The 16,040-nt window shown below is 45.8% G+C and overlaps 5 protein-coding genes across 5 annotated transcripts; 2 read left to right on the top strand and 3 right to left on the bottom strand.

Moving 5' to 3' along the window:
• Positions 1-116: 116 nt before the first annotated feature.
• N7537_010436 (ankyrin repeat domain-containing protein) lies at positions 117-2,075 on the top strand (the record flags this gene model as incomplete). The annotated part of the gene is made up of 3 exons (XM_056901490.1): positions 117-131; positions 170-1,918; positions 1,986-2,075. 3 exons carry the CDS (start codon positions 117-119, stop codon positions 2,073-2,075), a joined length of 1,854 nt encoding a protein of 617 aa, XP_056750158.1.
• An 8,018-nt stretch (positions 2,076-10,093) lies between these two features.
• N7537_010435 (RNAse III) lies at positions 10,094-10,615 on the bottom strand (the record flags this gene model as incomplete). The annotated part of the gene is made up of 3 exons (XM_056901489.1): positions 10,094-10,332; positions 10,403-10,580; positions 10,610-10,615. The coding sequence occupies 3 exons, from the start codon at positions 10,613-10,615 to the stop codon at positions 10,094-10,096; spliced, it is 423 nt and encodes a 140-aa protein (XP_056750157.1).
• A 496-nt stretch (positions 10,616-11,111) lies between these two features.
• On the bottom strand, positions 11,112-12,104 carry N7537_010434 (uncharacterized protein; the record flags this gene model as incomplete). The annotated part of the gene is made up of 1 exon (XM_056901488.1): positions 11,112-12,104. The coding sequence occupies one exon, from the start codon at positions 12,102-12,104 to the stop codon at positions 11,112-11,114; it is 993 nt and encodes a 330-aa protein (XP_056750156.1).
• Positions 12,105-13,229: 1,125 nt separating this feature from the next.
• On the top strand, positions 13,230-14,444 carry N7537_010433 (uncharacterized protein; the record flags this gene model as incomplete). The annotated part of the gene is made up of 2 exons (XM_056901487.1): positions 13,230-13,547; positions 13,797-14,444. 2 exons carry the CDS (start codon positions 13,230-13,232, stop codon positions 14,442-14,444), a joined length of 966 nt encoding a protein of 321 aa, XP_056750155.1.
• Positions 14,445-15,351: 907 nt separating this feature from the next.
• N7537_010432 (uncharacterized protein) lies at positions 15,352-15,945 on the bottom strand (the record flags this gene model as incomplete). Its single annotated transcript, XM_056901486.1, has 1 exon — positions 15,352-15,945. One exon carries the CDS (start codon positions 15,943-15,945, stop codon positions 15,352-15,354), a length of 594 nt encoding a protein of 197 aa, XP_056750154.1.
• Between the last annotated feature and the right edge of the window lie 95 nt (positions 15,946-16,040).

Genomic DNA, 16,040 nt, shown 5'->3' with positions numbered 1-16,040 from the left:
TGGAGATACACCGTTACACTTAGCAGCCCGAGGGGGTCATGTCACGGCCGGCAAAATACTCCGGAGGAAGGGAGCCGACCAAGAGGCAAAGAGCCACAGCGACAAGACACCGTTATATGAGGCAGCGAGTGGTGGGCATATATGTTTTGTCAAATGGCTCCTTGAGGAGGGTGTGAATGTGGAAATAGAAGGAGGTGGAGGTGCTCTACAAGCAGCTTCCTTTGGAGGCTATGAGAGCCTTGTAGAGATATTGCTTGAAGCTGGCGCCGATGTCAACGCCCAGGGTGGTCACTACGGCAACGCCATACAGGCCGCTGCATGGAATGGAAGCCCTAGGACAGTGCAAATACTGCTTGGAGCTGGCGCCGATGTCAACGCCCAGGGTGGTCACTACGGCAACGCCATACAGGCCGCTGCAGTGAATGGAAGCCCTAGGACAGTGCAGATACTGCTTGGAGCTGGCGCCAATGTCAACGCCCAGGGTGGTTTGTACAGCAACGCCCTACAGGCCGCTATAGGGAATGGAAGCCCTAGGACAGTGCAGATACTGCTTGAAGCTGGCGCCAATGTCAACGCCCAGGGTGGTCACTACGGCAACGCCCTACAGGCTGCTGCCGCTGCATACAATGGAAGCTCTGAGATAGTGCAGATACTGCTTGAGGCTGGCGCCGATATCCATGCCCAGGGTGGTCGCTACGGCAATGCCTTACAGGCTGCTGCCGCTGCACACAATGGAAGCTCTGAGATAGTGCAAATACTGCTTGAGGCTGGCGCCGATGTTAAAGCCCAGGGTGGTGAATACGGCAACGCCCTACAGGCCGCTGCATGGAATGGAAGCCCTGAGACAGTGCAGATACTGCTTGAAGCTGGCGCCGATGTCCATGCCCAGGGTGGTGAATACGGCAATGCCTTACAGGCTGCTGCCGCTGCACACAATGGAAGCTCTGAGATAGTGCAAATACTGCTTGAGGCTGGTGCCGATGTTAAAGCCCAGGGTGGTGAATACGGCAACGCCCTACAGGCCGCTGCATGGAATGGAAGCCCTGAGACAGTGCAGATACTTCTTGGAGCTGGCGCCAATGTCAACGCCCAGGGTGGTCAATACGGCAACGCCCTACAGGCCGCTGCAGGGAATGGAAGCCCTGAGACAGTGCAGATACTGCTTAGAGCTGGCGCCAATGTTAACGCCCAGGGTGGTCACTACGGCAACGCCCTACAGGCCGCTGCAAGGAGTAGGAGCCCTAAGACGGTGCAGATACTGCTTAGAGCTGGAGCCGATGTCAACGCCCAGGGTGGTCACTACGGCAACGCCCTACAGGCCGCTGCAGGGAGTAGGAGCCCTGAGACGGTGCAAATACTGCTTGGAGCTGGCGCCAATGTCAACGCCCAGGGTGGTCAATACGGCAACGCCCTACAGGCCGCTGCATGGAATGGAAGCCCTGAGACAGTGCAGATACTGCTTGGAGCTGGCGCCAATGTCAACGCCCAGGGTGGTCACTACGGCAACGCCCTACAGGCCGCTGCAGGGAATGGAAGCCCTAGGACAGTGCAGATACTGCTTGGAGCTGGCGCCGATGTTAAAGCCCAGGGTGGTGAATACGGTAATGCCCTACAGGCCGCTGCATCGAGAGGAAGCCCTGAGACAATGCAGATACTGCTCGGAGCTGGCGCCGATGTCAACACTCAGGGTGGTAAATATGGATCACCTCTCTCGGCGGCTATTCATAAGGGCTATGTTGATGAAGTTCAAATCCTTCTTCATGCTGGAGCAGATTCACTGCTTGCAGATGAACTCGGCCGCACTCCTCTTCATATTGCAGCTTCAAACAATATGCTCCACATACTCCGTCGCTTTCCACAACTGGCGTTAGCTCTCAACAAGCGAAGTCATTTCTTACAAACTCCTCTCCACCTGGCGGTTTGTCATGGTCACATTCAATTTGCTATTGCCCTTCTCAATTCTGGTGCTGATCCCTCCCTCCCAGATGGTTATGGTAGACATGTCATGGACTGGGCATCCGATCACGAAACTCTACTACAGGAAATACATAATCACTGCTCTCATTTGGTGTTGACACCTCCTGATGCTCAAGAGCTTACTCTTCATCAATCAATCTTCGAACTCGCCGAGTCGCTTCAATTTCAAAAGTTCAATTCTCCATGGCCCATCTTGCAACAATTAGGTCGCTATTTTTTGTTTCTTGCCCAGTTCGACAACGCGCGCTATCTGTTCCAGCTCCATCTGCCTCGGGATGCTTCCTCTAAAACGGATATCTGGCAGATCTCCTGCAACATGTGCAACTGGAGGATCACAGAGACTCGCTTTGTATGCAGACTGTGCGCCTGTATGGATCTGTGTTCCTCCTGTGTACAGAAGTATCCCTGCCATAGCCGATTGCATCCAAACCAAAAGCACAAAGTCTTCGAAGTGTCCAACGTGCCTGAAAAAGTCCCCCAATTCACAGGGGTACCATTGGAGCAATTGACACATTTGTTAAGCAATCTCGTTCATGAAAATCTCGTGCAAAGCGCCAATCAACATGAGATAGAGCTATCAAATGATTCCGTGATTCCTTTCACTTTTAGCCTGGTAACAATAGGTTTTGCGATCTTAATCGGGATATCAGCTACTTTTCTGAGAGCGTGGTATTTCTGAACAAGTTAAATTTTATTTCATACACTCTATCTATCTCGATATTTGCAATACATATCACTCGACAATGATGCATTCGGATATTGCCGCACCACATAGAGCTATTCTGTTTTTTTACTTACAGGCAAGTATTTTTTGCGGTACCTAATGTCAAGGACGTATGACACATGTAGTTCCAAAGATCTGTATTGTAAGATGCGACTACAAAGCCGAGAAAGCGGTTGGCGAAACGGAACCTCAAAGGCTTATCTAATCAAGGCTCACGGCTACCGGAATCATCTCTCGAGTTGTATATACTAGGAAACATGGGCTCCGTAAAATTCGGGAACCAATTTAGATCTCTTCTAATGTCAGACCTGCGTGACGGAAATGTCCTTCCGCACTTTTTTCTCTCGCACCGACAACATCAATACACCATTCAAGAAAGCTATCAAAACCTTGATCCGGGTCATTTTCGTAGGACTGCCAATTGCGCCGAATGAAAGCTTTTAGTTCAGCAAAAAACTCCTCAAAAGGATTCAAGTCAGGAGAGTACGGAGGCAGATACACAAGCTTTACGCCAGCTTCTGAACACATCGTTTCTATTTGACTGGAGTGGTGAAAAGATGCGTTGTCCATGACCAACACAGACTTCGGCTCAGGCCACCTACCGCAGTGCTGAAGAGCTGTTCAATGAAATCTTCGAAGACGGATGCATCCGTCGAGCCTCGGAATACCCGAGAGAGAACAATTCCATTTTGAGCATATGCCGGTAATATCTGATATCGTTGATCCCGGTGGAATTTAGATACTTGAACTGGTGCCATGCCAAGTGGAGACCATCCAGTACGTCTAAAGCCGATTCTTTTATCACACCCGGATTCATCCACATAGACGAGATGGTACGACTAGAAATCTGAGATAAAATAAGTATACTCGTCACGTAGATCTAGGTTACGTTCCCGAGCCTTAACTCGGGCGGTCTTTTTAGACCAGCCTTTATAAGCAAGAGCGCGGCTGATACTCGATTTTGTTACTTCGATTTCGAATTCGTCCTATAGGAAAATTGCCATCTCGTTAAGGTAGAGGTTAGGCCTTTCGAGCAAGTGATCACAAAGAGCTGTCAATATAATCGGAGAGATGCTTCGTAGTCGACCACCTTTATTCTGCGGCGCTTTGACGCTACTAAAATCTTTTATATTGGAGGATATTCTTAGGATAGTACTCCTATGGCAGCCAGCAGCCTTTGCTATCTACGAGACAGATAGCTCTCCACTATAAATCATATCATAAATAAGCCCATGCTTTGACGCGGCAAGATTGGGTGCCATCGTAGCGCCACTCACTTATGATTATCATCGAGAGTTCGTGTACCAAGGGAGAAAGATTTGGAGGTAGGGCACGGAGATGTCGAGTGTATTGAAGTTACAATCGAGTACATTCAACGTGGCCGTACGGTACTCTTCGTAAAAGCGAATACAATCCCCACTGACAGGGGTATCTCGGAAAAACCCCCAAAATATATTAGCGCCGCTGAGTCATTCGGGTTCAGAAACAGTCAAAGAGTGGAAGGTAGTCGCGCCAGTTTCGAGACGTACTGTAGTTGGACGTAGTTCGATGGGGTTTTAGGGTCCCAATCACTACCCCGGCTCGGAGGGGGGGTCGGGGTTCGAAGCTGGATATTGAGCTTTAAGATCACTCGGTCGGGTCCAAATGGTACTAAACCGGCTGCTACGAAGCTATTTTTAATAGTCTCCGATTTAAAAGCTTCAATTCGTGCCCGGGGGTATGCTTCGAGGAAGTCAAGTTTGTCAATATGGTTGATCCTATTCCGTATCTTCATCTCAACCATCCGACCGTACGCACGTTTTAATACCGCAAAACAACCAATATCAAGAGGTTGTAAAAGATAAGATGAATACGCTAGCATATAGATTGGTATCACCTTATTTTGCTCGCAAATTTCGTCAAATTTAGGTATTAAATGACTTCCGTGACTATCAAGTATTAAAAGCCGGTATACCCCCTTCGTACGCGTAGTACTAGGAATAAAGAGCTTTTTAAGCCAGCGAAGGCTAATTTCATCGGAAGTCCAGCCGTTAGGACTAACTTCAAAACGCCAATCCTCCGGGAGGCCGTCGAACCATGATTCAATAAAGACTTTGCCTTTAAAAATCATACACGGAGGAAGCGCCCACCCAGAGGCATTCGTACACTTAATAACAGTCACCCACTCTCGATTTCCAGGTTGTAAAACCGGCCTCCGACCGTAGTATTCACTCCTCGTAATAACCTTTGCAGTTGCAGTCAATCCTATTGCAAAGCCGGTCTCGTCAAAGTTATAGATATCGTCAGGGTCGATTCCAAATTAAAGGATTGTCTTTTGAACCAAGTCAAACCACTCCATAATGATTTTAGGGTCTTCACATTTCGCACGCTCGTAGTTATACCGTTTCGAGAATCGGGAGGAGAGGAGAGGACGTCGTTTAACAAATTTCGTAACCCAATTTTGGCCGACCGAAGGAACCGGGGTAGTTCCACGCTTTTGAAGAAGAAGATCTGCCATTTCTCGTACCATAGAGGGCCGGGGGGCTGCTCCACGTAGATCCATAGAGAGAATCCATTTTTCAAGAGATTCCTCTTCAATTCCAGTCAATTTCGAGCAATTGGCGCGTATAGTACTCCGTTGAGTATAGCCGGAGAGGCGGTCGCGTAAGGTTGTACGGGGTATGTTAAAACGGCGTGCCAATTCACGTATTGAGCATATTTCTTGATTTTTATAAGCCTGGATAGCTAGTAAAATCCTACCCTCTTGCTCTATTAAATTCCTAGAGCTTCGAGAGCGAATTGGTGGCATGGTGGGTGGTTGAATTGACTAAGTGCTAATTCATGGACGCGTTTTCGTTGGGGTGGGCGGCTCGGTGGTGTGGGCGGTTCGGTGGTGAAATACGTTATATAACATTAATTACAAAAACATGTAGGATTAATAAATCCTCCGGTATGCCGGTCGTCATACTCCGACAAAACCCAGGGAGTGGCTCTGGGTCCTCCACGAACAAGGGTTTTGATTGGTCAAGGAGCGAGGATCCCCACAAATTCTCGTAGTTAAATCCACTCAAGTTGTAATGTATCGCTTTTACTATGTGTTCTGGGCTACGCCGCTCGCCCGGGAAATACGTTAACTAGGTATAATAACAATTTATTTCCCAGGAGGGGACTAATTCTATCGGGGCCACCCAGGATTCTGCCCTCTCTTTCCGTCTTCTCGGACGCATAAAAGGGTCACGTTTCTCCCCTCGCAGCGAGCGACTGTTCTTCTATCCTCGCATCAGTTCCAAATTGACCTAGTGCACAGCACAATACATCTAAAATGAAGAGACCGGTTCCGATAGAATCTGGCCAGTCAACAGTTGATCGACTATCGGAAATATTGTACGGTCGCAATCCGGCAATGTCTTTATTGTATGATTCCGAGCAGAAATGCCTCCATATCACTGGTTTTCCTGATATGGACTACTCGGAATGCGTTGGAATACTTTCTCACGTACAATCTAACGCTTGGAATTTGTTGTTCAAGGAAAAAACCGCCCAAGGTATCATAATCATCAAGCTCATCCCTCGTCTAAGTGAGCGTGACTTTGATCAAATTGAGCGTGTGTTTGCTCGAAGTGAGCGTGACTCTCGAAGTAAGCGTGATCATCAGATTGAGCATGAGTTAGCTCGAAGTGAGCATAACTTTCGAAGTGCGCTTGCCAACCAAAGAAGTTCGAATGCCCTCCGGGCTCAAATACAGCGGATCCGTACCCGCCGACAATCTACGCATGGACGATCGAATCCAATCATTTAGCGGACCCTACCACAATTTACTCCGAAATAGGGCGACAGCTGTCATCTTTCGACGTTCTGTTATGTCCGTCTAACCGTATCTACTTCAAAGTTGGTACCATCTTCCTTGACGAAATGTACCAGCCCTCACATAAATCTCTAGCAGAATATTCTTCGCGCTTCGCTAGATGCTTTGCATATGCATGCCAAATATCGCGCTTGCACAAATGCTCTTTGTGAGACGTCTCCCGGGCATGTCTTGGTTCCCCGTGTTTGACTCGAGCATGAGGAGACCGGAATGAGAATTGTGGCCTTTGCGATCGTGACAATTAACGAATACTATTACATTGGGTGAGATGGAATATTTGTATTGTGATACATCTTGCCATCCATATTTGATGTAGGCGACGAGGAGCGCCATACATGTCACGCTGAATGTCTTGGCGTAGATTACCCAATACCCAATGCTATAAGATATTCCGATCGAGGCTTTTTGTATTTCGCGTCGTTTGCATACCCCGCCCTCGCCGTTCTATCTCGGCCCAATGAGAGGGTCGGTAGCGGTCAAATTACACTTTCGTGTCTTGTAATTAGTATCTGATTGCGGATTGAAAATATGTTCCTGCTGACGGACCAGTTCCGACCTGCTGTCAGAATAGTTGGTCAAGGACAAATAGCATTGGTGCACCATCTTTCGATGGACGTTGTCAAGAGAAAATTCAATGCAGCAAAAATCTGGCACAAGAACCAGGACTGGTCTAACGCTGTCCACTACGTAGTCAGTCATCTGGCAGGTCTCGCATCATAGCTTATATCACGGATCACGCTGCGGTAGAGAGTGTGTTCGCAGCATGTTGATAGACACTCGGCGCATCGAGGTTGTGATAATACAAATTGCTTACGAGAGCACCCAACTGTATGGCTAGTTCATCTAAATTACGCAGTAAGCTATCATGTGATATTCCTTACAATACATTTCGATGATTTGAAATGCGCTAAAGCAAAGTGAGCCTAGAATGTTTCAAAGGAGGGTTTGAAAAATAATTTTTGCGAGTCAATGGTGAAACTGATTTCGATCCATCCTGTACCGCCAACCCGTTGGTCCAGAAATTTGGGCAGCTCCATGTTCTCGAAGACCTGATTCTTTTGCCTGCATACTGCCAAATGCTGGTATTCGGCCGTGAAATCCAATGGTGCGATTGACGTGGGCATATTCCTGGAAATTTATAGCTTGGGAAACTACATTTCCTTCCGCCTGCAGCGAGGCCGGCTGTGCTTTATTGTAGCTGGCCTGTGGGTGCCGAACAGGGGTTCTGCCGGTCATGCCCTCTCACTTTTACTGATTAGCATCATTTATAACCTCGTGGATTGACTTTAAAGAACCTGGACATCAGGCATGTGTGGATTGGTGGATTGATAGAGTATCTGTTTTGAATGGAGGTTTGATGATACAGTACTCGCACTGGGTGGATCTGACCGTGGACTCGGTTCAGGAGCAAGGTTACATAAAGAGGTGAAACTGATTAAGAGCGTGCCTGTAAACTTTGCATTTTGCGGAATGTTAATTTGGCTTCCTCCAATTCCTACATTTGAAACCTGGCTAACCATACCCAATAAATGAGTTCTTGAGTCAGCACGTCTGCGTGCGCCAACTAAAGAACTGAGCATCGTCGCAAATAATATTCAGAGGAGATATCTAGTGGCAAGTGGAGGGTGGGGTTAAGAAGAGTGGTTAAGAAGAGCTGGCTAGTGGCTAAGACCTCAGCGAGCGTTGAAGGCTAATCGAGGAGCGTTTAGATGTAAATCTTGGTCATATACAGCATTTCCTCAACGCATCCGAGAGCACTCTCCAAAACCGGTCCACTTTCCAGCGATGGGAAAAGTTGATTGCCAACTAGGAATGTGCTAGGAATGTCGTCATTGTGGAAACCTCTGCATAAAATTCCAAGCCGGTACGTGGAAACCTGCGGTGTGCAACTACTCATTCTCACGAGCCCGGCAATGAAAAAGTATAGAGTCATGAAACGACAATACTTGCTCTCTCCATTATTGAGCAAATTACCAACCACCTCGCAAATGGCAAAAGCTGCTGAATGTATTAATCGATGTAAACCGAAAGCACTCAGCTATTACAGTCGTTCTCAAAATCGGCTTGACAGATACACTCTTCGTCACTCTGTTCCGGCCTCACCGCCAAGGCTTTAGCGCAGATCAATTATTGGGGCCGCATCAAATTGATGGACATCGTAAAAGTCACCAAAAAGTAACGAGCTAGTCCAAGAGACGAAATTATCATCTGTCCTGTACTTTGGCCACCACCAAAGATGGTGGCTCAGAATCCGAGCTGTTTCTGCTCGCTTCTTGTTGTCCAAAGTTGAAAAATATATCTTCTGTGGAGGACCACTTATTTTGATTTGCCGACTGTGACTTCACCCACATCTCATTCCTGGATCCGTCTGAGAATGGAGGCAATTCGAAAAAGATACCGGGGAATATTTCCCAAAACAGTATCCGCTATTCCACTTTTCAATTTGAGGTTGAAATAATTTGAGTTTGGAAAAGCAGCTGTTCGAGGTCCTTAGGTCCATAATGCCTGTCATTCAGATTGGTCCTGTCCATCACCTCAGTGAGAGTGGGCACATCCATGATGACGAAAGCGGCCAAAATTATTTGAAATCAAGAGGTAATCTGGAGAGTTTAGCGATAATTCTTGAAACTGAAATACTCGTTAGAATATCTGTTAACGTCCTTGTCAACACATGAAACTTGCGAGATCGAGGTAACGGGTACTGCTTTATGCATGAGAGAACTGGCCGTTTATCTGGACTGCCAAGCGATTGTATCATATTCCAGTAGAATTACAGTTCCATTACAGTGACTCATAGGTATATTACACTTATTACGGGAGTTAGGAAGGCAACGGCCAATAGCAAGCAATCTTGTTTTGGCTTTACATTCTCCCTCGATCAGCTGGCGTAGGTTACAGTAAAGTGATCTTGCGTCCTGGAATTCTCTACCGAATGGAATTTACCACAACCTAAGTCTCATTGTATTAATTGTTGTTTCTATCAATGATGGCTCTTCGTGCATTCGACCGCTCCAGGACTTAAGAAATCCACTGCGTGGAGAGGACCATAATTTGACAATTTATTCAACTACCTAATGAGCGTCTGTGTCTTCAGTTGATGAAAGACTGTAACTTCGAGCCAGGAAATTGCCACGATCTCCAGTTGATGAAGGTATAGCATGTAAAGTCACCTTTAAGGTAATGACAGCCTAAGGTGCTATCAGTGAACGAACATTGTTGTTGGTTCATTCCAAGTCAATAGTATGAAAAACGGCGTCATAGCTTGAAGCCTACTTCATCCCCGTGGGAGCCTATGGAAGCTACTCCGTAAGGGCAAGTGGGTGGCATCACAAAATACGACAATCCATTTCAAAGTATGTGAGTAACACATCAGAATGCTTCGAAATGCGACTTCCGCGCCTTTGTACTCCCATCGATCAGGCCCAGCAGAGAAGCATCCGTAGGCCCCCACGAAGAGTACCTAAGAGTCCTATTAACGCGAGCAATCGCTCTGGACTTGATTTTCTTCAAAGAGGGGCGAAAAGCGTTACCTGCGATGAGGAGATAGATCACTCAGGCCAAGAAACGCGTAAAGCCTCCATGACTCCTTTAACAACCAGCGTCTCCTCCTTACTATCAATGAAGACAGCCCCAACGATAGCCTCCATAGTAGACGTCATGGGGCCCGGGTAGATTGTGTTTCCCTGGGATCGATTGGCAAATGCACATTCTGCTAGGCCTGTGGAAAAGCCTCGCTGCGCAAGATAGGTGTTGGACGATTTCTCCGATACCACATTGTTTATCTGACCTGCGAGAAGGCACAGATATATCCATCAGTGTCATGTTACATACCATGGTGGTGACAAGTCATCACTTACCACGGGCCGCATGTCGACGAAGGCCCTCCTTGACAAGAATCAACTTGATAACAGTATCACCAAGTAGAGCTAGATCCTTGTTTCCATTTTGGTGGATACTATCAGCAAGCTGTAATGCTCGTCGAGGTCCAAGTCGGTCTTTGAATCGATAAGAAATGATTTCCTCAGCCTTCGCGAGCTTTCCATCTCCAAGAGAAGTAGAATTACAGTCATGTTCGAAGTCAGCTTTAACTCCACACACTCTCGCTCTGTTTGCCAGAGCCCCACCTAAAGTGCACTAGTCCAGATTAGGATGGCGATCCGCCCAGATCACACCAACCAATGTACCTTAACAAACTACGGTAAATTACTACAATCTCAATACCAAAAGACATTATTCTTGGCGACCACCGGCTTCTCTCTGTTTAGAAACGCCCGCTATTCCTATCCAGGTACTTGTTGAATAAAGAAAAACTAGCGAATACTTTTGTTGTTCATCGTAATAATATTGAATTAATTGAACTGTGAGTAATCATCCAAAGAAGCAGCTGTTTTCATCTCTTGACACTATGAGTTCTTTGTCGTTGTGCTTGATTGACATCCAACATCATCCCGTTTCATTAGCTATACTATTTCTATTACGGTTATTATACAATCGAATCTCTCAATACTCGGTATAGCAATAATAAACAGCCTATTAAGCAGCTATAGATGAAATATAGTGTCCAATTTAAACGATCTTGATAACAGATGTCTTTTCTTCACATCCCGAAGTCCCTTTCATAATGCCTTTGATCAGACGATCTAGCAATTGAGGGTCTTGACCAATGACATCGATTATGTTTGAACGATCAACATCATCTTCTGCAAAACAAATATCGTCCCCATTCACATCACATTGGGTCATATTCAATCTCGTGAGCTGAAGTCGATCGCGTACTTCACTTAGCAATAACTGCCACGAGCCTCCAGTGCTTGTACTGATACCAATGATTTCCAAAAAGATTTCTCTAAGAGTACTTTGGTGTTTGTTAAAAATCCTTAGTAAATCTTCTGGTAAACAATCCACACCAGCAAGCTTCAAGGTCCGAAGATGTGGTAGCTCTAAGGTTTGACTTAGGGCACTGAATGCTGGTTGCTCCACTCGAGTATCGAAATATAAGTCAAGACATTCGAGTTGCCGGAAGAGCATGATGAAGTCTGCAAGTGGCTTTGACCAAGCCTGTGGTGCAACGTCGTCGCCCGGATCCAAAGTGAGCTCCAATGTGGTGATTGTGTTGACCCATGGTGCGTGATCTAGGTGAGATGCGGGAAAGGCGAGCATGCTTGGGTATACGTGTAATCGTTCGATCCCGTTATTTATTGCCAAGGTCGTGATCGGAGCCTCGCTCGCAGTCATAGCAGCAACAACAACATGGACAGCTCTTTGGAAGTAAGCTTTGCTGTAATCGCTTTCTGCGTTCGAAGATGGATAAAGTCCGGTGTTCCTTGCAATAGCGGCAGCCCCCCAAGGCCGATCTTGATCATCGAGACGGATGTCTCGACAATTTCTTGCGTTTTTGAGTACTTGAGTCAAAAGTGTGGTATCTAGACCTGTAAAGCGGAAGTAATTTTGCTCGTTGAGGTGCTTTTGATATTTCGTTCTATCGGTAATACTTGAGGAGTTGATACCCGTAATCCAGCATGGCGAAGAGCGGGGGTCGTCACGTAGTTCATCCGGCATTAAGTGGTCGGGTGAGATGACCAGGGCTTGCATCGAGAGTCCAAACAATGGATGACGTGATATATCTACCAATGTAACGAGGCTAAATCGGCTTAATAGGTGGACTCGTTGGCGGAAGAAGAGATTAGTGAAAAGCGTGAGAGAACAGTCTCGAAGATATCGAGTACTATGTCGAAAATTACAAAGATCTTCGCATCCAAGGTGCTCAGAAACAATATTGATGAGCTCTGGACTGAGGCATTCAATTTTTTTTGACATATTGAGCGAAAGGCAAACGTCTCGGGATGTGTCAAGGTGTGCCTGGAAAACAACCGCTGATGAGGGGGCACAGCACAGGCGTGTGAATCAAGCTATTGGTCATGTGATATCAACTGACCATACAATGTAGTATTTTGCGTTCAGCTAAGCCAAAGATAGGCTAGCCTATTTCATGGGTAGAATTCGGGAGGAAATGGTGAAATAATTGCAACCGCGTCTGAAACTATGTGGTTCTCTGACGTTACCGTAATCTAACCTGACTCAGCACGGGTACATTGGTAGATGTGCTCTGAGCGGAACGCCATCCTAACCTGGACTAGTGCGCTCTCTGTGGGGCTTTAGAAGACAGATCGAGAGTGTGTTGAGTTAAAGCTGATTTTGAACATTACTGTAAACATGGTTGGTTGCGGCTAAGATAGTGGAGAGAAAGAAGGGATTTAGAAAATCGTATTGAATACTTGGCAAGAGGAAGGATTCCTTTCTTGTCATGCAAGTAAAAGCTAGAGAGGATTGTTGGCGGGGGTTGGCGTACTGGGTGTGAGTTCCACTATTTTGAAAAGGATAAATATGGTGATGTCATCGATTACGAAGTCGCAGAATCTGGCTGACCATGGTCTCGAGTAAGAGGGGGCAATTCGCCTGCTCCTACTACGTATATTAAAGGTGGATCAGATAGTTCCAGCCGAAATATTCGCGAACTCTTACCACGAAAGCCGTTCTAAGAAGTCTTTGGAATGGCGTAACAAAAATCAGCAGTACAAGCCAGAGAAATCTCGAACTCACATTCACGGCTCATAAGCAATCACCTATCCATATCAACTGCTACAGATGGGCTTAGTAGGAGACTAGGTTTCAAATACCCAAAAGATGGGGCAAAATGACCCTGATGAAAGGCTGGTTTATCTGGCTTGCCAGCATATTTTCGGTGGCTCCCACTCCCACGTCCGAAGATTAAAAGTGATTAGGAGCTTGATTCAAGAAAACAAGCCTTCTCTCGCAGGTATTTTGCGGGAATATAATATCGATCGAACTATTAACGTCGCGAAAAAGTTGCTTGAGGATCAAGTTTTTGACGATACTTTGAAAGCCAAGATACGATTCCCGGAACTGTTTGACGTATCACCAACTCAAAGCGCTGAGAGAGAAGCTTCAGAAGCAGAGGCTGCGAGAGGTGAAGCAAGTGCGGTAAGGGAGATTTCCGAAAGGGAAGTCTCTAGAGATATCGACATCGTTTCTCAAGAAAAACCACATAATGAGGGGAACAGGGAATCAGATAGTAGGTATACCCGATTCATAGAAATCAAAACCCAGTACAATTTATTTACTCCAACAGAATCATACTTAGGAAATTCAGATATCAATAAAGCCATTCCGTCGCTATACCCAGTATACATACAGTATCGATGTCAACATCTTATCACAACCACGATACAGAACCTACTTGAAGAGAGTTGTTTTGAGTTCGCTCAGCAGCATTTCCCTCGCATTTTGGCAATAAAAGGCTGGGATTGTCCTGAGGCAGTAGAACTGACAGAATGGACGAAGCTCATCTCTCAACATCCTCCGCAGCCGGCGAAAGGCATGAATAAACCAATCGATGAATTATTTGGCCTTCTTCATGAGTTACGACACTCTGCAGTCCACAGACTTCGAAAGACTGCGAATGGTATCGAACGACTTGCCGAAAATGCACAGCTTTTTCTTGAAGCCTTGGATGATTTATTTCGTTCAGAAAAGGTTTCTGTGCTTCGAAGGGACCTGAAAGGCGCAATTGAAGAGCTCAAGCGCAATAAGGATCTCTTAGAAGGGAAACTACATACGCAACTCAAGGATATACAAAGAAAGCGAGCCGAATTGGATATGTGTGAAAAAACTGCAATCGAATCAATGGGTCTCGATGATCAACAATGTCAGAACGATGTCGGTGAAGGGTTGAATGGTGCCGTTCGAAATTTGATGTCAAACGAAACACAAAATGCGAAAGGGAAGGGGAAGTTGTTTTCTATAGACCAAGAGTTGTATGAATCGGAAGACGAGTTCCCCGGGGCGGATTTAACAATTTATAGCCCGGAACTCGACTAGGGCTCCAGTGCAGAATTGTTTACGTTTTTGATTTGAAAATTGAATGAGGCAGAAAGAATTGATGTTATTATACAGACCTAACACTATCATATATAGCTACCATGAGCGATTCTCGTGGCCACGTTATGCAGTCGGATATGGACTACCTGAATGGCCATCCATGGGGAGTAGAGGTGATCATTTGAGGGGCACTAAGGGACGATAATATGTGTATTAGGTGATTCATGTAAAGTACTCTAACTAGCTTGGGGCGTCCCATTTGTTATGTAAATTACAATCTCTAATTCAGGAATGGATGGTCAAGGACTATACTCAATCAATAATAGTGCACTTCAGATTAAAGTTTATGGATAAACTTAGACGAGTGTGAAGGTAAAACTGAACTCGAAAACTACTGTACAGTATGTGATAAGTTGACTTCAGGTTTCCACCAAACTCACAAAATGAAATAGAAATTGCAGTACCACAATAATGACCCATTTATCCTTATTGATATAGAGCTACCAGAATATTCACAATGAACTCCTAAATCGTCGTGCAGTCAGTACCATTAGGCGAGTGATTAACGAGGTACAGTAGAACTCGAAATTAGTTTTAACTCTAAACTCACGATTAGATCCCCATACCCTAAGTGGAGACACGCTAATCTAATTTCAGATCTTCCCCTGTTAATCCATGTAGGGCTGTATTGTATTGTATTCACTGGTAACCACAATGAGTCACTGATTTCGAACATGACTGTACGGGCGGGCTCGAAATCACTTTCACCTTTTAAATCTCTTCAATTGTTCCTCGAACTCTATTTTTCATTAGGCTATACCTACCCCTGACCCATTTTCGACAGTATCTCAGTATGGTAATGATAAAAAGCCTAGAAATAGCTACAGATGATTATAGTGTATCCCATTCAAAAAATCTCAAGAACAGAAGCTCTTTCCTCATGCCCTGGAGTTCCTTTCATAATGCTTTTAATGAGTCGACCTAGCAAACGAGTGTCTTGGCCAATCACATCGATTATGTTTGAGCGATCGAAAGAATCCTCTGCAAAACAGATATCGTCCCCATTCGCATCACATTGAGTCATTTTCAGTCTTGTAAGTTGGAGTTGATTGCGGACTTCACTTAGCAGTGTTTGCCATGAGCCTCCTGTGCTTGTACTGACACCAATTATTTCTAAAAATATTTCTCGAAGGGTACTTCGGTTTTTGATGAAAAACCTTGATAAATCCTCTGGTAAGCCATCCACACCATCAAGCTTCAAGGTCCGAAGATGTGGTAGCTCTAAGTTTTGACTGAGGATACTGAACGCAGCTTGCTTTAGTCGAGTATCAACATATAAGTCAAGACATTCTAGCTTCTGAAAACGCATGATGAAGTCTGCGAGAGGCTCTGACCAAGCCCGCGGTGCAACGCCGTCACTAGGGACCAAAGTGAGTTCCAGCGTGATGATTGCGTTGACCCATGGTACGCGGTCTAGATGAGATACCGGGAAAGCGAGCATGTTTGGGTGCACGTGTAATCGTTCGACCCCGTTGTTTATTGCCAAGGTCGTAATCGGAACCTTACTCGCAGTCATAGCAGCAATAACGACATGAA

This window comes from Penicillium hordei (assembly GCF_028827395.1).
Source record: "Penicillium hordei strain IBT 12815 chromosome Unknown utg000005l_segment0_segment0, whole genome shotgun sequence".
Taxonomy (NCBI): Eukaryota; Fungi; Ascomycota; class Eurotiomycetes; order Eurotiales; family Aspergillaceae; genus Penicillium; species Penicillium hordei.
This window is presented reverse-complemented; position numbering and strand designations above follow the sequence as displayed.